The 27215-nt window shown below is 36.7% G+C and overlaps 1 protein-coding gene across 1 annotated transcript in view; it reads right to left on the bottom strand.

Moving 5' to 3' along the window:
* NKAIN2 (sodium/potassium transporting ATPase interacting 2) overlaps nt 1–27215 on the bottom strand; it is a 573086-nt gene that overhangs the window by 288744 nt on the left and 257127 nt on the right. Inside the window, exon 2 of the mRNA XM_055811170.1 lies at nt 26179–26316. Within this exon, the coding sequence (XP_055667145.1) occupies nt 26179–26316 (138 nt within the window). The remainder of the gene's footprint in view (nt 1–26178; nt 26317–27215) is intronic.

Here is a 27215-nt window from a genome sequence, read left to right as displayed (position 1 = left end):
AGACTTCTTCACCATTTCTTTTCTGTGACAAGATCATTCAACTTCAGTTAACAGCAATAAATGAAGGAATCCTGAAGTTGTCATCAGGTAATATGTATTGCATGGGCAGAAATCTCCTACATGTATTTCATATCTAATGATCAAATCTAGCATGATGAATATAATCCTCATTCAAAAACACATGTAAATATATATGATTACTTCAAACAAAGTCCATTGGAGTCAATGGAACTTAAATACTTGCTAAGCATGAGATACCCGGCTGAACAAAATGCAATGTTAAATGAATCCTATTGAAGAATGGGCTTTGGTGTTATTAAATGTAGTGGTACCTAACGGACAGTAAACTGACTTCCCTTAGCAGTGTTTCAAATTCTTCCCTTTAAAAAAAACAAAGAAGAAAAAGAAAAGAACAACAAAAGGGGGAGGGAGGAAAAAAGAAAAGCATAAACAAAGAGGTTCAAAAAAACTTCCTAAAGCAGATTATGGTGGAAGAAAAATGTCATCTTTATATCTATACATTTCTTTATAGAAATATAACCTAATTTTCTGTTTTAAACTGTTAATAAGGTTAAATATTTGCAAGGCACTCAGAAATTACAGTAGTGAGTGCTGTAAAGCTACTTATTTTGATTAGATTATATGTGGCAGATAGGCCAATGACTGAAATATTTGGTCATGGGAATTTAGATACATTAATATTGGAACTAAACTGCTCTTTCACCTGTTGGCCTAGGATGAGGTACCCAGCAGGTTATAATGCAGGTGGTACCACAGATGTCAACTACAGTATGCTTGTGTCTGTTCAGTGAATAAAAAACATCATTTAATTTTCTAATGCTATCAAGTTGCCTGTTTTCATGAGAATTAAATCCATGTAATAAAAACAAAACACAAAACCTCAACTAAGTTCTGCATCTGCAATATCGTGAGATTTTTGAAAGGGAGGAAGGCATTCACAAAATAGATACTGATTACTTTCAGGGTCTACTACAATTACTCTTAGTTATGCTTCTGATTTGTTGTTTTTATTCATTTTCACTTACCATGATGAAAAAATCATCCTATCAGTGTTACTTTCAGCCCTTAAGACCAAATTCTTAGTTGGTACATTCAGTGAAGCTCCTCTGAAAGCAATAGCTTCCCACATATTTATACCAGGGCTATAATCCAGACAAGGATTTTAAATCCTCATGTCTGCTGCCCTGTGATAACTGTGTGATCTTTTTGTGATGTCCTGTTATCTGATACAGCCTAGACATATAATAACTTGTATGTCATCTAATGTGTCATCTTGTTAGAAAAGGAGACAAAGCTGAAAAGACGCTTATCTGCAAGCTCTTATTTTAAGATAATCAATAAACTCTTCCACAATAATTGTATCCTGGCAGCATTCAAAGAGCAGACACTGGACAAACAGAGCTGCAGTGATATCTCTCTGTTCCCCAGGCAAATGAGGGAAAACTTCAGAGGGACTTTACTGCCTTAACAATCACAGAAAGAAGGCAGATGGGGAGCATCAGCCTCTGAGACCTTTCTGCAGTTACGAATGGACTTCCCTGTGCTAAGCCTCTGCATGGCCATGCTTTTCTCTTCTGTTCCAGTGGTGTCTTTCAGCATGCTGAGGGTGTGCATGGGGTGATGCTTCCCTTCGCAGCCCCTTCAAGGAGTCTGACACCCCCAGGAAACCATAACAAATGCCCACTCTGATTTAGCACATGGTCATTAGGTGCTAAGATACAAATGGGGGAACTCTTTCAAAATAGAGCCTGGTGTATGGTCACTGTATGTCTTTGCCATAAAACACAAGTAGTCTCTCCTCAGTACAGCTTTACTCTTGCCTATATCACTGTGATTGCTACCTTCATTTCTCCTTACTTTTTAACTTTTCTCTCCAAGTTGCTATCTTATCCCATCATTGCTCTATTTGTACAATGTTTAGCACAACAGAGCACATTCTTGGTTGGCTCCTAGAAATTACTGTAACAAAAGTGATTAATGATGATATTAACGGCAGCAACCTTTCAGACCATGCATTTTACTGGGTGATAATTCAAATCCCAGCATTCTGCCAAGAAAGCTTATTTAAACTAAAAGGTGTGAAATTAGTCTGCAATTTTCCAGAGAACGTATAATTTATTACTTGCATAAACAGGTGATAATGCTCATAAATGCATTTTCAAAACTGCAAATGCATAGAAATAAGATTTTGTAAACTGGACCTTTTTGCTTCATGATTAATCAAAAGTTATTTATTGTAAATACATTATTACTCAAAAGTTTGAGTCCAACATCATACAAGACAGCTTCTTGATGCATTGGCTACTAGATACCAAGCTTAGCAGTAATACTTTGATCTTCTGTTTAGTTTGGTGAAGATAGTACCTATTTCTGTTGTTTAGGCTGTTTCATAAATCATATGAAATTATATGCGTGCGTGGCTGCTTTACTTACCTGAATAATCAATACCATGAACTAAGAATATTATACATGAATGTAGGAATTGCATTCAACTTCAACAAATATTCAAATGTACATGATTATAATCATGGGGTATTTTTGTCTCTCAGCCTTGAAGTTTCATGCTTCTGAAGGTCATTTATTGGAATACTGCCAGGAAGAGAAGACATAGGAAGCAAAGTAAATTCTTTTGATATGTTGTATAAATATTTTTCAAAGTGTTTTTACAAGGTTGACCAGATATATTTGTTTGGAAAGATGCCTTCAATATTCCTGTTGCAATTGCACATCTCTCATAGATCTGAAATGCAAAGTCATCATCTGTTTAAGAGCTTTAGGAAGCTCAGTAGGCAAAAATTCTTTCACATTGTAGATTTGCATTTAAATTTTATTTAATTTAAAAAGAGAAGCTGTTTTTTCTGTCTTGTTTTAGGTCTATGTCAAATTCCAGTGGAAATCCTCTTTCCAATCAATCATATTGTGGATCTGAATTTATAGCCACTATTCCCGAAGAGTGTTCGTAGTTATCTTTATGCCTAAGTAGTCCTGCTGAGTTCAGTGGTTTACTGATATGTAAAAAGTTAAAACATGCATGTAGGTGTATGTAGGATTGATTCCTCAGTTGTCAGAATCTCTTTGTTCACGTCAGCAAGCCTCTCATGACTCCACACAGCTGTCTATTCACAGAAAATCAAAGAATAGGTAGTTCAACCACTTTAATGAGTAAGTGAAATGAAAAACTTCTAATTAGATCTTTCATGAGCGTTAACATTAACATTTTTTACTATTAATATTCTTAGTACCTTTTCACAATATTTGCAATACTTGCTAAATACTGTATAATGTAATGAAAGAGTCATATTCTGTTACCTTTTTTGCTTTCAAAAGAGTCTTTAAACTTTTAAAGAAAACATTAGGAATGAATATTTACTTATGCCTTGCATTTTGCGGGTTGGAATTTGTATTAGAATCAAACTGAGGTCATACGTAATTTAGTTACGGCAAACCTCTCCTTGTTTTGTAAAACCGAGGCAAATTTTTGGACAAGTGATTATTCTGGCGGTACATACAGAATTACATAAATGGTGAGAGAAAACTTACGATTGGAGAAGCATTTTAAAATAAGTAACTAGCCAAAATGCAGCTATTTTTTGTTTAAGATACAGTTCATACCCTGGATTAGTGAAAGGAGAGAAAGAAAATTTCAATTACAACTGTCATCTGTTATGTATATTAAAAGCTCTCCATTTCCACTGGTGACAATCACAGCATGCACACAACTATTGACTAGAAGCCTTTCATGAGGAATGGATTAATAGCACTTCTCCCTCTGGTAGTTATAAATATTTCATTTATAGCTCAGGAAAACTTCAAATAGTTAAGCTATTAATGATATCATTCTCCATTCTCCTACCATGCTACTCCTCCCATAAGTTTTACAGCAGGAAAGCCTTACAAGGGTAGAAATCAGTTTTCACTGCAGTATAGCGCATTCATTATACACCCTGACTTTCTAAATGCCCTCTTTTCATATGGTCTCCTTGTTCTTGGTGCATGTAATTAGAAGTATAACTGAAAGCAGTGCAGTCTAGCTTCAAAGGGAGGTGTACTGAGATAGATTCAGCATTATCCAGATCTTTACCCATCCTGCTACAATCCTGACCTTAAAGCTATGGGAGTAAACCCTCTTTTCACAAGACTTGGTGCAAATCTCAGCTTTGGTGTAAAAGATTTTTAAAAAAGTAATGTGAATCCTTGGAGGTTTTCAAAGACCCAGCTGGAGCAACTTGATATACATTCAATGTTGACCATACTTTGAGCAAGAAGTTGCACTACAGACCTCCTGAGGTCCCTTCAAACCATAATGCCTGTATAATTCTGTACTATACTGGCCTTATGACATTGTGATGCCATCTGTATGTTGCAGTTCACATGCCCATGTTCTTATCTCCTTCCAGAGGCTGTTTTGTGTTTTAGATGTTTTCTACAGGAAGTGGTAGGTTTCTCTCATCTCTTCAATACAATAAAAGCCTTTAACACACCCCTTATAAGTAGGAAACTTCATATGACAGTCCTAGAAGAATCTGGACATTCAAAAGAAGTGTTGACCGTGAACTAATTCTGTGACTCTGTATAAAGTGGCACTTACCTGCTAAATTGGTACTAAGCATGAAATGTACCTTTTCATTTTGCTTGTTTGCAAAATTTTATCAGGCTTTGAGCCATAATGATTAGCATTCTGCTAACAACAAAAAGGGGTGAAACCATGCCTCACTCCTAAGTTGCATTGAAGGACCTTCTGCCTTCACACAGTTTTAAGGAAACATTTGCTCCTTTGGCCCAGAGGAATTAAAACAGAGATATAATGATAGTATGGCATTATTACTTGATGTGCTGTTGATTAAAAAAATAGCATGCCTTGTCTATGTTAGGCTGATAAGCTAACTAGTCCTAATGGGCACTGGACCTTTGAAGACTGGCATAAACAGATAGCATTCTACTCAAATACTAATTCTTGAGGATCCCTTTGCTTTTCATTTTTAACTTCTTAAGTAAACATTCCTAAGTGTAAATGTTTCCTAATAAGTGAGTAGAAGTAGTTCCAAATGCCAGAGAAATGAAACAGAAAACTATGGACAAGAATATTCCTGGCTGGGTTAACACAGCTGTCATCGACATTCCGCACACACCACTCACTATGGAGCTTCAAATAGATTACACAAAATAGATGGAGAGACAGATGATAGATTATTCATTGAGAGTCAACTCCTACAGGGAGAGGGCTTACATTTCTCTGATTTTTGTACTCCCTCATGATAAAGGTTACACTGTAAAGAAATGCAAACTGTCCTCCCATTCAAGTAATAGCAAGGTCTGACTGTGAATACTTAGATAGATTTAAATGAGATGGGAAGCATCAAATGTTATGGTTACCTAGTGTAAGACCTTACTGAGAAAAAATCAAACCCAAAAGAGCAAAAAGTCCCCAACACGGTACTTAACAAAGTTGCGCCCCCAGAAAACCTTTCTTATTATGCAAAATTAGATTTGACATTTCAGATTTGTTTTCTAAGTGTAGTGGAGAAAAAAATACAAAACTCTTAAAACAACTAAACAGAAGTAGTTGACAGCAAGCAATGGCCTTATAATACAGCACCAGCACAAGATGTACAGGAGCAATTCAGAGCCTATACAACCTTAAATCTTATTCCCTTGAATCTCAGATGAGCAGTCACTAATGTACCAAGTTACTCTACTTTCACCTAGCACCCTCCCCATATAGCTAGATTTGAAATATCTTGGTAGAAAGTAATTCAATGCCAAAACAAATATGTTTCCATAAAAAATTTCAATTGTAATAAAATGAAGGTTCTAGAAATAGCAACACCAACAAACCAATTGAGACATGCCAGTGAATGGGAGCTACTTTGTTTTTATCATGAGGCAAACTCATGGTTCACTTGGTAAAGACAACCACAGCTTGAAGCATTCCTCTCTATTTGGATTTCACAGAGGAACTAATGTGAGCAAATGCTAACCACTAATGTTAATAAATGCCAGTCTCTGTGAAAACGTACATTACTAGTAGGGAAAGCAAATTGTCACATGGATTGGGCTAAACCTGGATAGTTGTTAGATATTAAATTTGATACTGGACATCTGAGTTAGATTTTTGCAAGCTCGGAAACATACTGAAATATTTTCTCATTCCAGTAATGGGAAAATATGTATGTACTATTAGGCATCTCATTAAAAAATAGTCAGTCCAACGTACTGTTCTTTAATGTACTCTTAATTCCCTGGGAGTCTGTGACTGGAACACTCCAGATTTCTCATCACTTAGCCAATATTGCAGCTCATCTCATCAGCAGAGTATTAATGGTCTGAGGAATATGTTGTATATGTGAAACCTAGGGAGTCTAGTGGTTCTTAAGGAACATATAAGACTATATTCAGATGTGGAACTGGAATCAGTCAAGTTCAACATGTGCACAAAAAATACGTTTGCTATCCTGTTTTGTTTGTAAGAGCTAGGAACAAAAAATTGAATTTCCAAAATACAACAAGAGGAGATGCATAAAGATGCTGAAAAACTACTGTCCTTTAAGCTAGGGACTTGTTTTGCCTAGTAGATCTAATAAGAAAGTGAGTCACGAGATATGAAGGTTGATAAGAGGATTAAAAGGAAGTTAGAAAAACTTAAAAAAACAAACAAACAAACAAAAAACCCCAACCAAACACAAAAAGCTCTTGAACCTTGGAGGGATAAGTTCTACAAATAAGTTAATTAGACCACGAGTCCATTAGCAGCAGAACTGTGCAGACTCCATTTTTGAGCAGGGGAATTGAGCAAAGAATATGCACCACAGCTAAGCCCAGGAGCCCAGAGATGGCAGAGTATCTAATTATTGCCCAAATATTGCATATATTAAGAACGCAAGATCTAGTGTAGTGACCTAAGTTATATGAATGGTGAGGAAAGAGCATTCAGCAAGGTGTGTGACTACTAAATGAAGGTTATCTACAGAGAAGCAAAACCAAGAATAATACAATGTGATTAAGTCCATATTTTGTTTGCTTTGAAGACAAGAAAATTTTACTCTTAACATTTCTGTAAGTCTCTTTTTCTTTTAGGAACAATTCCTATGTTGAAATCATGATGCACAAATATGGACAGACTTCCTACAGAGATAGAAATAACTGTTGATAACATTAAATAATTGAGGAAAACATTCATATACTTTACAGCAAATAACATATAAGTTGCTGAGCTTGTACTTCTTCATGTCTACCAAGATTTTTATAATTTGCTCTTTACGATTTTATTCTTTTCTCTCCTACTTGACAAGGTACTGCTTAAATATAAAACCTGTTGCAAAATCTATGCTAGCCCTACTGATATTTTTAACATTTTAATTTGCCTACAGTGTAATTATCTTGTACAAGATTAGCTTCTTTTTCTGAAAAGTTATTGATTTTTTAAGAACTTATGAACTATTCACTGTTCCCACAATTATTGTCTTCACAACCATCTTTCAGTTTGTTTGTGCTATAAGTTACTGCAATGTTTTGCCTGTGTCCTCTTATAGACGATAAAATGAGGTATGAAATAGCCATCCCATTGTATCCAGATAAAGCAGGAATACTGGAAAAACCCATGACAATGGAGTATTTTAACTCAGTATAAAAAAATCAAGTAGGATAGGAATAATTTCTTAAAGCAATTATACAAATATATTTCCAGTGGGTAACTTTTGAAAATTAATAGTTTTGAAGACAGGGCATTTATAGTTTTTTAAAATACCCTAGTCAGGTTGGTTGACTTATTTATACAGGTCTATTGAACATTCAAATAATTTAAAAAATATCCTGTCTATATGACATTTTCACAAGGCATGCTAATACAAATGAAAATTTTAAGAAAAGTCCAAATTCTGCTTGAGTAACTCCATAGCATGTTTGCATTGTTTCTAAGCATGTTTCTTGCTTGAAAGTCTATGTGCTTTACAAAAGGATTTTCCTTTTTAAAAGGCAAGATTGCAGGTACCCTTGTCTGAGTGTGCAGAGCAGCAACTGGATGGCCAGGAGGCCTACACAGCCCCTGATCAATGGCCAGAATATGGATACCTGGCACCAGCAGAGTAGGAGTGTTAGCACCAGCTGGAGCTCAGGATCACTCTGGTGACACACAGAGAGAAAAAAACAACTCCTCTCAAGACAATAACAAATTCCTCGTTGATTTCAGTGTTGCCAACACTTTGCACCTCTCTTTCCCAGGTGGCAGAAAGGGATAAATCTGAGTGTCCCATATTCTCTCCCACCAGTGGAATGAAGACTAGTCTTATGGGGAAGCCAATATTGTGTTTAAAATCTCTAATCGTTGTCATGCATGAACATACGCAATACTACTCTGACTTAATCAGACATTTGTAGTTCCTATAGATTCTCAGCGATATGGTTTGTACAGGAATTCTCCTAATGTGCACTAACATCTTTGAAAGTGCAATGGAGTCCAAATAACAGCATATAAGGATTTAGAATTATTTATCTCATTTCTTGACCATTTTTCTAGATTTTATGCCATCTAACATACAGACTTTATCTTCAAGTCCGGTAAGGGTGTCAGTGGCCGTGCTCCAGACATTGTAGTCTTATTATTTAATTTATCATAACTTCCAGTGTACATCAATTACTGTTTTTCACATCAGGCTTAACACATGAAAATTAAATATTAAATGTTCATGTGTCTACAATTTTTCTTAAGCAGTAGCATGGCTACTGCATTATTATGGGTAAATTCTCCAGAGTGGAATTGTTCATTTACAGTTGTGTACAGTGTATGCCTTTATTAGATCAGCCCTTTTAAGGCTTTTTATTCAACCACATATGATTTTTTTTTATTATTCTGTGACTTTCTGCGAGTTCAGAGTGGACAGGATTTTGTTTCCATTTTGCGTTATTTGACGTTATACACTTTTGCACTTTAAAAGACTGCATCTACTAAAATAAAATGTTGATTCCTGAATTTCTGTGGTAAATCTAACTCCTGTGTAGTACCTTGAATAAATCTAAATATCAGTTTTATGTCTCTCAAAAATATACACAGGCTTTGTTTATTTGTGGTCTTATATTCATCTGAGCTGAAATGTAGATTGTTGACCAGTGCCCATTTTCAGACTTTCTGTGACTATAGCTAAAACTGTACATTTTCAGAATCAATTACGCTAGAATACAATTATCAAATGTTAAAAAGTCAGTGTCAATAACGGAATCTCAAAGAGACTTCTGAGACAGAAACAGTGATATATCTTAAAAACAGACAGCACAAAAAGCTACTTAACACTGTGTCTATACTTCTGTGAATTTAACAGTGACATCTTTATGAGGGCAAAGCACTGACAGTCAACATAAGACATGCAGGAAAATCCACTAATATTGCTAATAATTACACTTATCACATGGGTAAGTCTCTCAAGACAGAAATTCGATCTAGTTTTTTTGCAGAATACAGCATATCAAGATGAAAACACAGAACATTGTGCCATTTATGTCACCAAAAACATTTTAAATCTATGAATAGGTATTGCAACAAGACTAAAGTCAGAAGATTGCTTCTTGTTTCACAGAAACTAGTAGTAATGAGTAGGTAAAACGAAACTCATAAGTAAAACCAGTGACACAATTGTTTTAACATTAAAATTCAAACAGGTATTTGCTCTTCAGGCAGATGCATAATTAAGGTGGAATATGAAGAGTGCCCAGTGCCATGGTTCTTATACATAAAAGTTTTGAATAAGATTACTTTAAATCTAGATTAGAAATGCTAAACTACTTAAAGCAAACAGTTAAAGTAAATGATGCCACCTTAAAATTTACAATGTTACTTTTAGTTTTTTCATCAATTCAAAACATTTAAGAAAGAAAATGTGGCAGTGATAATTGTGCTTGTTTATGCATTAGTTACAGAATGCTATCCTGTAACAAAATTTTTTACCCAAGGACTCTTCCTAGAGAAGAGTCTAATTTTACCTAGGCTCTTCCAAAAGAGGTGGTTTAGTTAACTTGGAAACCTCTGTAGCTATTTCTAAAAAGTGCTGTTTTTTTCTGGTTGAACAGTAAACCCACCACAGCTAAATGTGGGATTTTTTTGACCCATAAAGTAAAGAAAAGCAAACCCACTCATTTGTCTCAGAGCAGAAGTACCACAGAATCTTTAAGTGCCTTATTGGCTGCATAAAGCAGCACAAACCCCAAAATTGGTTGTCTTCACTCACTCAAAATTGATGTTAAAATCAATTAAAACAACTGTAGAGCTTCATCAAATAAATAAATAAATAATTAAATTAATAATCTACACAAACAGTATGATTAGAAATAGTTAAGGAACTGCAGCTAGGAACCAAACTGAGCAGCAGCACCATTGATAGCTCAAACTGGTACAGAGGGAATCATAGTATTCACTTGTAAAACCACAATGTTACTTTACTAGACTTGTTTAGAAGTAAAATTTATATTGATATGCAAAATTCTGTCCTTAGAGGCATTTATAATTCAAATCATACCTGCTGAGTTCACAGCACATAAAAAGCTGCTTCACTATGATCTTTATTATTTTAAATTTATTTATTATTTATACTTAAGTCTATCCACCATGAATGAATGTAGCATTAAAATCTATGCCTAAAATATACACAATAACCCATAAAACCAAACTGCAAATAAGTAATGCCCTTGATGGCTAAATTATAGAAACAGGGAGCAATGGAAATTTTGGAACATGTTTAGCAGTGCATTTTACATCTCTATTAATTGTTTATCTTGCCTTCCAGTGTCATTCAGAAAACGTATCATCATTGGTAATGGTACTCATAGCAATGGGCAAAGCTTGAAAAAAAATAGCGTACCCTTTTTCTTGTGGAGCTTCAAGAGCTGAAAATCATAATGAAAACATTAAAAATTGGAAAAGGTAAGTACAGACTTGAAGAGAGAAACATCTCTGAAGCTCTGAAGTTGGGATTTGTGACAAGAAGATTTACAGAATTATTTTTATGTAGGTTCTTGCTCAGAAGGCAAAAAAAGAGAAAAGCCACATTTGGAATATGACTGAAGAAAATCACCTCCACCTTCTCAAAACTGGAAATGGTGATTTGTAAATGAATAGGGTAGTGTAGCTCTGTGTGCTTCTCAATCCTCAAACCTTTCCTGAAACATAACCTCAGGGTGACAATGAAACTTACAAAAGAAGAGAATCAGTCACATTGCCTAGAAAAAAACTCTTGGAAAAAATGTTAAGTACTGATTCCAGATACTGGCAGGTCATCTTGTAAAGAGACACAATGATATATGAGAGATATGACTAAAATCAGCTTCAGTTGACTGACTGAGACTGTATAAATCTTAATCAGTTGGCAAAAACAAGAACTGGGTTTCAGTGCAATGTATTGGTAAGTTTTGTTATTCAGACTTCATTTAATTTCCAACAGACATCTTCATTTTAGCTACTTGCGGTACAATGCCATTTTAAATGTAACTGTAGGGATTAGTGGCTGAATTAAGGTGAAGAGAATAGAGAAAGACATAGCCAGCAGTACAGAAGGAGCTGGAATAGAAAAAGAAGCAGCAGCAGAGCTGTTGTTATGCGACTGTACTCCAGAACAAGCTCTGAACCTGTAGGCTGTTGTAAGGAGAGGAAGCAGAGCAGAGGAATGTGAGTCTGGGGTAGGTAGTTTGAACCAGAGACAATGTTTCGTGTTATTTTCTAATGCATATCTCATTGTGGTATAAGTTTTTAATTAAAATATATTAATCTTTTCCTGGAAGGAGTGCAACTATGTGTCCCAGCTGCCATCATAACAGCCACTTACTCTGACAAAAGAGTTATCACAAAGACAGCTTGAGGCATCAGCAGACTTTTTCTCTTGGTGAGAAAGATATTTTCTGTCCAAAGACTGTTTTATTATTCTTTTTTCTTATAGAAGTATTCCACACTGTTATGTAGCTGTGATCCCAGCCTTTATTCCTAGACTTTACAGAGAGTTTGGAGCATCTCTATGTTTGCAGGATGCAGCGGATAAAGCACTGGCTTGTAACTTGAGAAAAACGGATTCACATATTGAACTGTCACAGACTTTCCTCTGGTACTGAGAAAATATCTCAGTCTCTTTTAGTGTTTCAGTTCCAACTTTGTAAAGCAGAGAGGAGTACTTCCCTGCTTCAGTAGGGTGACTAGGACAGAGACATCAAGATCTCTGAGCTGGACAGATAACTTAATGAATGCATGCTATAGCCACGTACAGGATAAAAAGATAGAGCTATAACCTCTCGGACAAGCAAATGTCAGCAGTAATTGATATTGACAGCTAGAAAAAATACTAAATAAACAATATGTGGAAATCTCTATAGGAGGTATAGGAGAAACTGTGGGAAATGCAAGGAAATCTGATTACTGTACATAAAGACAAGTATTTGGCACTGCAGAGGTCATCTCAGAGCAGTGGAAATGCTATCTTATCCTTGCTTGATTTTTAATTATCTCTAGCTGGCCAGAGCGATTAGGTGTTTGAGGGAATTTTAATGCTTTCAACGGCATTTTAGGTAGCAGTAGAAAAACCCATGGATTTTCTCTCTGATCTCTTCCTCTGAGTATCTGTTAAAGACATCATCAGCTAAGCCATTCATTCTCCATGCTTTTTATAGTATTTCAACTACAAAGTGCCAATTAGACATTATTTTAACAGAAGGGATTGCTACTTCTTAAAAAAAAAAAAAGCAAAACCAACATAAAAAACATGTAGAATAAAACCCAGTTGTCATTACAGTGACAAACTAGAGTATCTATTCTGAAGTAAGGGAAAATGAAATGTAGAGGTACTTCATGTTTTGGCACTTTCTGGGGAATCTGTTAGTGAGCTCTCTGGATTGAATGAAAAGAATATACTGTATTTATTATATATTATTAGCACTTCTTCACAGAACTGTACTCCTTAGTGGAGACTCCCCGGAAAACAGTCTTCCTTTTCTGTGGAATGGATGAGGAAAAGACATTTTGAATCGCTACTTTTAAAATGTGAATGCAATTCATTGCATGGGGATAGAAGTATTAGGAAAGGATGAATGTAGCTGAGTTCTACACCAGTTAAACCTGCCATGAAACTAATAATTAAGGATTTACATTTAAAATATCAGTCAGTTTCATGCAGTAAACAGGTTTTGCATAAAAATTCCTGGAAATCAATGCTGTGCTTAATTATATGGTGTGAATTATAATTTTTTGTCTTCTAATACTCAACATAAATAATGCTTTAAAAATAATATCAGCTAAGTATCTTTAAAAGGTTTTGTTATAATGGAAAACTTAAAAAACACTCTGAAAATTAATGAAAATACATCTCAATCTAAAAAAAACCAAAATTCCAAGCAGAACTGTTGCTAAAGTAAACTCTGTCCTGGAGTCTTGTCCATGATGTCTCTCACCATATTTTCTGAAAATATCCCAAATTAGTTTTCAGGGTTCAGTGGCTCTAAGAACCTAATAGTTTTCATGCTTAAATAAGTGAGAAGAGTTTATTGTGTTTTCAAAATGTTTACTATTTTAAAGGCCTTTTGGATTCTGATAGCTTCTCGCTCAATTATCTGCAATGAAACTCCATAGGGCTGGTAAACTTTTTCTCTGTAGAACTCTGTTTTCTGGCAGTAGAGGATTCCCCAAAAAGTAATGTCCTATACAAAACTTAGAGGAATCAGAGACTTAGGATCTCTTAACTGGGATTGTTACCTTTTATATTTTGCTGGTCCTGTGATCAACAGGATTGTTGTTTGGGTGGGGGTTTTTTTGTTTGTTTTTGTTTTTGTTTTGTTGTTTTTTTTTTTCTATTGTGCTTCCTTAGAGCTGGCAGATTAACTGTCTAGGTACTCTTTAATCATGAAAGAATATTTTACACTTTCTTAAGAAGAAATTGGGTCAGGTTTTCTGAACACAGAAGAAATTGCCTTTTCATAATTTCCTTTAGTATCTCAATACCTCACATCTAAATATGTTCCAGGGAAGAAAGCAGGTGAAGGTAGACAAACTTGAAAAATTTTTTTTTGGGGGGGAACCCCACCAAAACACAAAAATAACCTTTGTGTGGTCTTTATTCTAAAGAGTATGAAAATTTTAAAATCAAGAGCTAAAAAAGACAGAAAATTACAGAGAAATTTACTGTTGGCTACCTTACTTCATCTACTTCCATACAGTCAAGACAGATGCCCTCTGTATATATGGAAGTATATACTGGAAGTGATTCTCCAGCATATTTGCCCAAGGCTCAGCTCAATTTCAAGGGCAGGAGAATCTGAGATCTGTTGATAGCTCTTGCAAGTTATCAAAATATTTCTAAAAGGAGAAGTCAAAATCAAAAGCCCACTATAATCAAAGCCTAGACTAATTTTCTAGACTGATCATTAGGTAGAGGAGCAGATTATCTGTATTAAACTGGTATTTAATACCTCATTACAAACTAACCACTGAGTATAAAGAAATAATGACTTTTTGACCGTTGAATACTTAATTTTTTCTTTGTTCAAATTCTGTATATGTGCCAGGCATTAGACTCAAAATTTGGATTAGTTGAACCCCTACAGCTATGACACTGACCAGCTAGCTATTCACTAATTTCTACTCCCTTCACATTCCCACTCCTACTATAAAGTAAGCTAGATTCAGTTTCAAAACTAAACTGCTGAGCCTGTCCTTTTAAATATAAATGAAAGCACATTTAAATCCACAACATACTAAAATCTAATCTTTTAACACAACAGCAGCAAAAGCACACTATTAAACAGCACACCTCCCAGTGAATTGAAATCCCTTTCAGCAAATGTTGTTTAAAGTCCAAAGGGCAGTCTTCCACTTACATCACTACCAATTTTTCACAGCATCTGCCAGAAGTGAGCAAAAGTTTCCAATAAAATAGCAGTTAGCAAAGTTTACAAAGGTCATTCTTATGGAGATAGCATCCAGTAGTGAAAGGACAGACTGTAAAAAGAATCCTGAACTCTACTCTTCTGTGGCATCCAAATTGTTATCGGTAATCTTTTATAAGAATTTTTAAAAGAAAAAATTGTACAAACATGCTCTTGCTCTTGGTATTTCTGACCATGGAGATATTTCAGAAAATGCTGACAAGATCTGAAAGAGGATTACTGAAAAAGTGACCATAACAAAGGATCTTTTTAGGAAGGTGTGCTTTGACAAACAGCAAGCATCCCTTAACCGAACTATTTAGTAAAATTCTGTAATGAAAATAATGGTAATGATACTGAATACTTACCACGGAAAGTGCTAAGGAGAATTCACATTGCTATTCATGGCACAGAAAGCATTTAATGAAAGTGCCCCAATGCAGTAATTACTATACCATAAAATACTAGTGCCTCATTTAGCATTGATTTCTCTGGCATAATGAAAATGAAATCATGACTGAAACCTGGAGTTAATTCAGGGTTGAGATGGATTCTACAGCACTGTAACAGTCTTAATTCATGTTATGATTTATATCTTTACTGGGGTGTTGCCAAAAATGGTTCTGCAATACTCATTTTGAAGCTTTACTAGTGTTCTGTAAAGTTTTCTACTTTTATTCTGTACTTTTTTGTTTATCCTCATGGTCTTGTTCATGCACTTTGCTCCTCAAAGCTTTTTTTACTTCTATACACTCTTATGCTGTATTATAATTTTAGTGATTTTATTTTTTAGTTTAGTTAATCAGAAACACACTCTCACAGAGATGTTTATTTTAGTTAACCATCTACTAAATAGCCATATGAGTGTGCTGTTTCTCCTTTGCTTTGTCTCCTTTTTAATTTGGGAGTCTCTGGGGATCCTAAACTATGATCAAGACTTTATTCCCCATTTTTCACCAAGATGAGGATTAGTGATAAATGTTCGTTTCTTGACATTTCCTGAGGCACAGTGACCACTAATATTGTAGTCACTATTATTTAATTATTCAGATATTATTATTTTTTAACAAACTCATCTGATTTACTTTCAACTTAAGGCAAACTTTTGATGTGACTAACTTTTAATCGACAACCCCAAGAATGAAATGAGTAAGCGTTGAGGAACTATTCTGTTAAAGTTTGGTCTGACTGAGCATATGCTTTATTTAGCTGTAGACAGAGCTTTCCATAATGATCACTTTGTAGGATGCTATTATCTCCTTGATCTTGTATAGTTTCTGCTTGCCGAATCTTTTTGATCTTTCTGACTGAAAATGTAATGGTGGCGTGATTATATTACTGTGACTTGAAACTACTAGATGAGTACCTCCACCTATTCCTTTCCCAAGTGTAAGAACTTCTTCATAAACATACATTTCCCAAATAAAATTGCTATTCTGTTCTCCCTGTTTAAGACACACACCCACTATATAATGCTTAATTTCTGGAATCCTACTATTTGGGAAAATTACTATTCTGTCAGCATTCTTTTTTATTGCTTGTCATTGAGATATCTTTCTTCTTTGTTCTGTTTTAATTTTTCCAGTGGGTATACATACATTTGTATTACGTCTGACATTTTAGCCATTACTTAAGTTTTTACTGACACAGATTTTTCTACTAACATGGAAATACAACCTCTGTGGTCACACATTTCTTGCTTTTGATTCGGCCTGTAAGTACTAAAATACAAATCAACCTGCATCATGGTATTTCCAACCTGACTGAAACCAATAAATCCTGGAAATTTTACACTGAGAACAGCATGGATAATGAAAAATGTTTCCTACAAGTACCATTTCCAACTTTAAGTGGATTTACTTCAGTCTTGTTCAGCTTGCCTTCTGGTTCACATTCAGCAAAAATTTTAGTAAATATAGTGACAGAATATCCTAAAAAAAGAATCATTCTGTTGCCGATATTAGTGATATTTGCAGAAAAGAAATTCTGTTTTTCCAAACACGTATATGCCAGAAATGCAAGTTTAAGAGGCTGGTCTTCTTCAAAAGATAAGTAGATATAATATTTATTTATTTATATAGATAACTATTTTTTTGCTTAATTTACAATTAAAATTACCAGAAATCTATGTTGAATATTAGCAATATTCTATTCAGTAACTGAATACATTGAAATACAGAACTGAATGCATAGATACGAACTACAGAATAAGCATTCACATTCATTATTATCCATGGCAAACTACTGAACCAAGGAACAAACTGAGGAATATCATTATGTGTGCTTGAACGACATGTTTGCAAACAAAACATCTTGCCAATGGCACATTTTGAAACAGAATCAGTATCCTGATTCAGTCTCCTGTGACAGCTAGCAGACAAAGCTGCCACTGAAACGTTCAAGGTCTTTATTTACTTAATTGTACTTATAGTATTATTGGGCATTAGCTCAAATGACTATGCAGAAGATTACTGCTTATGTCCCCAAATTATCATCTGCTCTGATAAATTGTGTATGGAAGTAGTTTGTGTGACTATGTGCCTCCTTCTATAAATAAATAACTACATTTTAGTTACAACTCAGTCAGTCATCACATAAGTACAATTAAGGTGAAGCACTGAATAGTTTGTCTCAGAATGGAGACAAAAGTACTTCCTAAGAAACCCCTTTATAGAGAGCAGTTCAGGTAGGAGTCTGCCTTCACAGACTTCAAGAAATCTGTGCCTTGCAGGCTGACCATAACGTACATTGACCATTCCATTTCATTTCATCCTCCTATATATTAAATGGGTTTATACATTTTTCCCCAGCAGCTATAATGAAAGCAGAAGTAAAATATATATTTAACAATTCATTAATTTCATAATTAATAATGCACTTTCTTATTTTAAATAACAAAAAGTATCTGGAAAATTAACTGGGTTAGGTCAATAAGATAAATTAATCTCAGAAGAACTCAGTTATTAAGAAATGTTAAGCAAAGGAATCCTTTTCTTTTACTTAAAATAACTGTTTCATCAGGGAAAAGAACTGAAAACAATTCCTCTTAAAAGATTCAGCAAAACAATCTCCTGAAATGTTTTCTCACCAAAAAATCTGCCCAAGAGTATATGGAACCTGTCTTTAAAATTCAAAAAAGTAGCTCAGGGAGCATGGCTCTAGAACTGCAGACTCCCTGTTGTTATTTACTTTATAGTTTTCTATGGCATGGGGAATGTTGTTTAATAGTATCCTGGTATGCACATATGACAGATGAACTGCTGCACACTTTCATGTACTGCTTAACACATTTAAAAAACCACGGAAGATACTAAATTGCAATATACACTGAAATACTCCAAAACAGGTCTGGTAAACTCAGGGCTAGATGTCCTATAAGGCATTAAGTAGATCCCACTAGGGGTGCTGAACGATTGACAATGTCTGGTCTTTAAAAAGACATAGATTAACTCAGTTATACTCTCTGGGGCCTAATAGTTTGGCAGACTGATGATGCTGCAAAAAGCTCAGACATAAGGTAATTGTTTCCTTTTCTTTTTTAATATATATCAGCAATTATGTGTTAAGTAATGTACCAGTAATAATCTATCCTTTTCTACCAGACTTCATGTGACCAGGTATTATGCTGTACAAGATTCTTTTTGCTCTTAAAGGTTGCAAATTTGCTTGGTGTCAAACTGAGATCCTTGTTCTTTTCTGCTAATATATTGTGGTCTGTACAAGGCTCCATCAATACCTAGCTCAGCCTAGTGTCACCAGCAGAATTTTGGGATTTTTGATCATGGCCTGCTGGCAACAGACAGGGTACGCCTGACTCAAGGCAGGAAAAGGATCTTTGCACAGGAGTTAGCAGGGCTCTTGCACAACTTGCACAACTGGGAGTGCTGCTACGGATGGCTATAAACTCTTCAGAAGAGACAGGCAAGGAAGGAGAGACAGTAGGGTAGACCTGTATGTTAAGGAGTGTTTTGATTCGAGCTTAATGATGGTGACAACAGGGTTTAGTGTTTGCTTATGGGTAAGGATCAGGGGGAATGCGATACAGTTTTCAGTTCTTGGATTGGGGTCAACAGCACTGCTGCCTTGAACTTCTGGAGGGCAGACTTTGGCCTGTTTAGGAGACTGGTTGACAGAGTCCCTTGGGAGACAGTCCTGAAGAGCAAAGGGGTCCAGGAAGGCTGGACACTCTTCAAGAAGGAAATCTTAAAGGTGCAGGAGCAGGCTTTCCCCATGTGCCAAAAGGTGAGCTGTTAGGTAAGAAGGCTGACCTGGCTGAACAGAGAGATTTGGCTGGAACTCAGGAAATCAGGGAAAAAGGAAGAGTTTATGACCACTGAAAGAAGGGACAGGCAACTCTAGGAGGACTACAAGGATTTTCTGAGGTTATGCAGGGAGAAATTTAGAAGGGGCAAAGCTCAGCTAGAACTGAAACTGGCTACTGCCATAAAAAAGAATATAAAATGTTTCTCTGAATACATTAGCAACAAAAGGAGGGCTAAGGATAATTCCCATCCTTTATTAGATGCAGGGGGAAACATAATGACAAAGGATGAGGAAAAGGCTGAGATACTTAATGCCTTCTTTGTCTCAGCCTTTAGTAGTAAACCCAGTTGTTCTCTGGGGTACCCAGCTTCCTGAGCTGGAAGACAGGGACAGGAAGCAGACTGAAGCCCCCATAATCCAAGAGGAAATGGTCAGTGACCTGCTACACCATTAGACACACACTTGTCTATGGGGCTAGATGGGATCCACCCAAGGGTAATGAGGGAGCTGGCAGAAGTGCTCACTAAGACACTTTGATCATTCATCAGCAGTCCTGGCTAACAGGGGACATTCCAGTTGATTGGAAGTTAGCAAATGTGGCACCCATCTACAAGAAGGGCAAGAAGGAAGATCCAGGAAACTACAGGCCTGTCAGCCTGACCTCACTGTGGGGAAAGGTTGTGGAGCAGATCATCCTGAGAGCCATCAGGTGGCACATGCAAGACACCCAGGTGACGAGGCCCAGCCGACAGGGGTTTATGAAAGGCTTGACGAACCTGATCTCCTTCTGTGACAAGTTGACCTGACTAGTGGAGGAGGGAAAGGCTGTGGATGTTGTCTACCTAGACTTTAGTAAAGACTTTGATGTGGTTTCCCACAGTGTTCTCATGGAGAAACTGGCTGCTCATGGCTTGGGCAGATATACTTTATGCTGAGTAAAAAACTGTCTGGACAGATGACCCCAAAGAGTGGTGGTGAATGGAGTTATATCCAGCTGGCAACCAGTCACAAGTGGTGTTCCCCAGGGCTCAGTACTGGGGCCAGTTCTGTTTAGTGTCTTTATCAATCATTCAGATCAGGGGATTAAGCGCACCCTCAATAAATATGCAGATGACAGCAAGGTGGGGGGAAGAGTTCATCTGCTTGAAAGCAGGAAGGCTCTGCAGAGGGATCTGGACAGGCTGGACCGATGGGCCGAGGCTAGCTGTATGAGTTTCAACAAGGTTGAATGTCAGGTCCTACACCTGGGTTGCAACAACCCCATACAACGCTGCAGGCTTGGGGAAGAGTGGCTGGAAAGCTGCCTGGTGGAAAAGGACCTGGAGTCTTGGTCAACAGCTGGCTGAACCTAAGCCAGCAGTGTGCCCAGGTGGCCAAGAAGGCCAACAGCATCCTGGCTTGTGTCAGAAACAGTGTGGCTAGAAGGACTAAGGCAGTGATTGTCCCCCTGTACTTGGCACTGGTGAGGTTGCTTCTCAGATACTTTGTTCAGTCTTGGTCCCCTCACTGCAAGAGGGATGTAGAAGTGCTGGAGTGTGTCCAGAGAAGGGCAAAGAAGCTGGTGAAGGGTCAGGAGCACAAGCATTATGAGGAGTGGCTGAGGAACTGGGGTTGTTTAGCCTGGAAAAAAGGATACTCAGGGAGACCTTATCGCTCTCTACAGCTGCCTGAAAAGAGGTTGTAGACAGGTGGGTGTTGGTCTCTTCTCCCAAGTAAAAAGCAATAGGACAAAAGGAAATGGCCTCAAGTTGCACCAGGGGATGTTTAGCTTGGATATTAGGAAAAGTATCTTCACTTCAAAGGTTGCCAAACATTGGAACAGGCTGCCCAGGGAAGTGGTTGAGTCATCACCCCTGAAGGTATTTAAAAGATGTGTAGATGTTGTGCTTAGGGACATAGTTTAGTGGTGGCCTTGGCAGTCCTGGGTTAACAGTTGGACTTGATGATCTTAAACATCCTTTTAAACCTAAGTGATTTTATAATTCTATGATTCTATTATGTTCACTATAACTAGGGGGTGTTACTATTATGTTGAAAAGGAGGAAATACTAGAACAGAATAAATTAATCCCTGGAAAAATGCAAGTAACATTGATAGCTGCAGAATTTTGCTTCACACACAACCAAAGTCTACATGAACTGTACAATGAATAGGTCATTACAAGAAAACAATTTGTACAATCTCCTACTATCACAGTTCTGAAACAAGGTAATTCCTTCAGGATTAAAGGTTTTATTTTATTGGTATTGGATCTTCACTTTATACTTAAGGCAGGAGAGTTTATTCTTCAGTACAAATGCTTTTTCATGTTCTTATCACTCTTGCATTGTCTATAAGACTGAACAATAAAACAGACAGTACAAAATTTTTGTGTTTGTTGGGACTAATTCTAGAAGAAGTACATATAACAGGTCTGGAAGGTGCAAATAGGCATTGAAAATTACAATTGAATCTACCTCACAGACATGATTTTCGTCAAATTCTTATATTTCATAATTCACAGTTTTTCTCTATCTGTTCATGTCACTGTTAAGTTCCACTAGACATTCCTTTATATTTTTTCCGTGGCAGTAAAGAAACAAAGTACTTAATTTTGTAGTGCTACCTCTGTGGCAGTGAAAAACCATAAGGTGGGCTTGATTTTTCAGGTGGATTCCTCTGTTTGGAGGAAAGAATAACATTCAGTACAAATGGGACTTTTTGTCCTTGTATATTCTGAGAATGCTTTCTAAAAATTTTAAGACAATATTACAATGAGATTGCCAAGGTTCTTCTTAATGCAGGAACCAAAACCCATGAAGTCATCAGTGCCATTTCCTTACTCTTTTTATTTCATAGAATCATAGAATCACAGAATGGTTTGGTCAGAAGGCACCTTTAAAGATCATCTAGTCCAACCCCTCTGCCATGTGCAGGGATATCTTTTACTAGATCAGGTTTCACAAAGCCTCATCCAACCTGACCTTGAATACTTCCAAGGATGGGGAATCCACAACTTCTCTGGGCAACCTGTTCCAGTGTCTTGCCATCCTCATTGTAAGAGTTTTCTTCCTTATGTTCAATTTAAACTTACCAACTCAGTTTAAACCTGTTGTCTATTGTCCTGTCACTACAGGCTCTGGTAAAAAGTCTTTCTCCATCTTTCTTGTAAATCCTTTATATATTGAAAGGCTGCAACAAGGTCTTCCTAGAGCCTTCAGTTCTCTAGGCTCAACAACCCTAACTCTCTCAGCCTTTATAGAAGAGGTGTTCCATCCCTCTAACTGTTTTCATGGCCCTCCTCTGGACCTGCTTTAACAGGTCCACGACATCCTTGTACTGTGGGACCTAGAGCTGGACAGAGTACTCCAGGTGGGGTCTCAGAAGAGTTGACTACTGGGGAAGAATCACCCACCTCAACCTGCTGGTCATACTTTTATGCAGCCCAGGATATGGTTGGCTTTTTGGGTTGCAGGCTCATGTCCATTGCTGGCTCATGTCCAACTTTTCATCCACCAGTACCCCCAAGTGCTTCTTTGCAGGGCTGCTCTCAAACCATTCATCCCTCAGTCTGTATTGATATCAGGGGTTGCCCTGACCGAGGTGCAGGTTTTTACATTTCACCTTATTGAACTTCACGAGGTTCATATGGCCCCACTCCTCAAGACTCTTCAGGTCCTTCTGGATGGCATTTCTTCCCTCCAGTGAATCACCTGCACTACTCAGCTGAGTGTCATCTACAAACTTGCTGAAGGTGCACTCAATCTCATTGTCTATGTTGTTGATGAAGGTATTAAATACTATTGGTCCCAGTACAGACCCCTAGGGGACACCACTCATTGCTGGCTTCCACTTGTACATTGAGCCACTGAGTATAATTTGGGATGTGTCCATCCAGCCACTCCCTTATCCATCTAACAATCCACCTGTCAAACCCATATCTCTCCAATTTAGCAGCCAGAATGTTGTGGGGGACCATATCAAAAGCCTTACAGAAGTCTAGATAGATTACATCCATAGGTCTTCCCTTGTCTAGTGATGCAGTTACTCCATTGCAGAAGGTCACTAAATTAGTCAGGTGACTAATAATGCATAGCAGTGAGGAATATACGATGGGCATATCAGCACAGCTGGAATCCCTCTGTAGAAGTAATGGGGAGAAACTGAGCCTCCAGGCAGAGCCCCAGCCAAGTGAATAAGACTGTTTCTTTCCAGAACCCTTAATAATTATGCATTGGTATTACCTCTCAGGCATTTGCATTCAAGAATTATATGACAACAGTGCTAAAAAACATATTTACATCTGTCATTACACTGGCTAACCTTTGTTCCTACTGAAATCCTTATTCTCTGTTCCAGCATATTGCTGTTAAGCAGTCCTTTTATCGTTATTGTTTTCACTAAAATATGTCTTGCTTAATCATTATCTTTTTAAAAGACATCTTTAAAAGGACACTCATTTCCACCCTCAGAGAAGATGTTTCACCTCCTGCATCAATTGCTCATTTATTGGTTAATGGTTTAGGTTTACAGGCAAAAATGAATGTATTCTTGCCAAACCAATATTGAGATTAAACCCTCTGCTGATATTAAACTTCAATTTTCTGTCCTCTTTGTCCACCACAACTTCTGTATTCCATGTAATCTGAACTGTTTTCAAGACCTGAATCCACATAGCCACCCTTTCCCCTCACCCACTTCTAAACTTCACTGTGACTCTTGTGAGTTCAGGGACATACTTTCACTTGTGGTGTCCCATCTGTCTAAAACTTATTTCCTCTTCTCTCTAAAGCACTGAATCATTTCTTTAAATCTCACATTAAAACCTCCCTGCTCTCTTTAACCTATGATTCACAACCTCTGGAAAACATTTTTGTGATACCCTTTATGAAGTATGCAACAGTAAAAAGGAAATTTATTGTAGTCTTGTTGAAGCAAGCTATACTTGAGGTACTAATGTGATTGTGGATTAAGGGTCCTATACAGTCCACTCAAGACAGATTGACCCTTGCAGAATCTATTGAAGTCTGAGTATTTACATCCACTTACCTGAAAACCTCATAGCTACACCCTTGCAGGCTTATAGGCTGTTGTCTTTCTTCTTGCCTTTGAACTTGACAACACAAAGTTTTACCCAGCTTCAACAAGGTGCCTATTCTGGGCCCAGTAAAATTGAATAAAAGGATGTAGTTCCCTTATCTCTCCCTCCAGCGACCAGTACCATTTTGCTCATCCTGATTTCAGATACTCTCCAAACAGAAATTAAAAAATCACAGCACTCCTTTGCTGATCCAACTAAAGAAGGATGAATGTTTCATCATTTCCATATCTAAGCAGTCTGTGATAGATGGCAGATTCAGGTGTCCATTATAAAACTTGAGCAATATAATTTGATTTTAGATTGGTTTGATCCAATTCAGTGAGAGGATGCAGGGAGGCAAAATCATAAAGCCAGATGGACTACACAGTGAGACTGAGGGGGAGCTCTAAGAAAAGATATGTGTGAAAATGAGTAGGATGGTGTGGCACAAACCATATCATCAAGAAACTCATGTGAATGGTATATATTTATAAGGGTGGTATTCCTCCCCATTCACAATGCACTCATCATTGTAGCAGGTAATTTTCTGTACTCCTCTTGAAAATGCCATTTAAATCTAGCTTTTTTGTTTAGCTCAGCTAAGCATTTTATGCTCGTGCTCATTTTTATGCCTTGGAATAGTCTTAGGATGGAACATTTAACTCTTTTTATTGAACTGACACTTGCTTGCATTTTATTCCCCACCCCCACCCAGCCTTTTGTACTGGTCAATGCACCAGAAGTGGTAGAAGAAAACTCCATATTCACCTGACCCCCAGAGTTGTGACTTGAAGGAAACACTGTAAATATTTAAGGCTTGCAATATATTTTTCAATGTTGATAATATATGCTTTGGAATATATTAAATTGTGCATGCATAAAGACACTATATACGTGGACACATTTTCTGCATATAGGAAATCACAGAGATAGAAACACAGGCACTAATGTTAATGTATTACTACTAGCATCACACCATGGCACAGAGGTACAAGCAAAACCTTTCTGTCTCCTGAGTGATTACTGGTATATGAGGGAACAGCATAAGAGGAAACAGACTTTGCAGAAGTGGGTACAGGGTCAGTGGAGTTATGTTCATTTGACATGAAAATATATTTGTGTACAGGCAAATTTTTTTGACTGCTGCCTGTCTTTGAAAAATATAATACAAGCTTTAACTGAATTAGCAGTTAATTTTGATAGAAATAGTTATGCAAATCTACTTCTAAAAGGTGTTCTGAACAATGGCTTTCAGAGTTATTCTGTCTTTATAGACCTACAAATGGGGAAAAAACAAACCCAGAGTATAAACCGAGAATTTCATTAATATTATATTGTACCAGTGAGTACAGCAATGCTGAGTCTGTGTATAAGGGGCAGCTGAATAAGGAAAAGAAATGGATAAAAATTGTAAGTCTTACTGTTATGCTGGAGCCCTCAGTCCATAACCTGCATTTCTTACCATTTTCTCATACTTAATTTTTACTTGGACTATAATTTCTAGGAGGGTTATATAAAACAGATAGGCACTCTAGCAATGATGGTTAATAACAATAATGAATAACTATAATAAATCTTGGATCTCTTGGGGAGGTCCAGTGTATCTAGGAAAGTTATGGCTAGCATTTATTCCAGCTCTAAATCCCTGTAATTCTGAGGATGATGTAACTCCTTAAACTGACTTCACTTCTTGAAAGTTCATATTGTCATGTCGTTTGTGATCACATTGACTTTCAACTTTTATAGGTTGTTACCACTTAATTATTGCAGGTGTCTCAAAATCATAATAAGTAAATGTAAAATATTACAGAAGAAAGTTAAACGAAGCTAAGATTATTATTTGATTATAAGCAATATAGTTTGGAATACTTTTTTTGTTTTTGATATTTTTGAGGGTTTTTTTTACATGCACATCAAAATAAGTAAGCAAAATAATAAAATTAAATACTCACTCCCGTAATGTAACGAGGTCTGTACTGGATGGTTCCAAATAAGCCAAGTATGACTATTATAATGTGTATAAAATTTGCCAGGATGGGTGCCCACTGATAACCAAGGAAGTCAAATATCTGTCTCTCGAGCACAGAAACCTATAATTAGAAAGGAAAAGCATAAATAGATTAGAACAGAACAGAAAACATCTACTAGGGCATTTCCCCTTCCCATACCCAAGATAATTGTCCCGAGTTAAAAAAAATACTTCAGTCAGCAGTAAAATGAAATGAGTTTGCAATGTTTCACCTTCTTGTTTTAATGAAAGCTGCATTTCTCACTGACAGTTTATTGAGTTATATTCCGTTAGCTAAAATATTCATGTGAGCAATTCTATGGAGATACTAAACTGTTCACTAGGATGGTATGTTTTCAGGAGAAGAAACACAAATCATTTTGTTGTATAGACCAGCAAATGTTATAATGTTCTAGAGTATAGGTGCTGAAAATAAGTGGCAGGCTTATGACACCTTCTCATCTACTTTGCTTCCATCACAATAGCATCCCCCAACCTAATTCTGTCTCTTTGCTTCCATTATTTCCCTACCTTTTGGTTTTTTCTCCTCCTATCCCCAGCTATCCTGTCAGTGGGCTTCTATCTGTAACCAAATGCATGCAACTTTTTGACCTAGTTCTACTAATAATGACAGATTCTAATAATACCGGGAGGTTTACCTCCTCCCACTGTCACAAACATCAGCTGAAGTATAAGCACTGAAGTATAAACCCAACTCTCCAGATACTTAATTTAAAAAAGTGAATTAAGGAACAATCTCATTTGTTGATGACTGTTTTCAAGCAATACCATACCAAGCAGATAGATCAGAAAGCAGAAAACTTGCATTTCTAACAGTATCATTAGAAATAGTTTCAGAATTTAGATAGTAGGTGTCTCTTAACTGGTGTTAGGATATTGTGTCAAAATACAGCACTGCACCCCAACCCACAGGCAGAATGGCACGTTTTGATGAAAATAATATTGATGTGAATGATAGAA

The sequence above is a fragment of the Falco peregrinus genome, chromosome 7 (genome assembly GCF_023634155.1).
Source record: "Falco peregrinus isolate bFalPer1 chromosome 7, bFalPer1.pri, whole genome shotgun sequence".
NCBI classification, from domain to species: Eukaryota; Metazoa; Chordata; class Aves; order Falconiformes; family Falconidae; genus Falco; species Falco peregrinus.
Note: the sequence above shows the minus strand (reverse complement) of the source record. Positions and strands in the feature narration are given on the sequence as shown.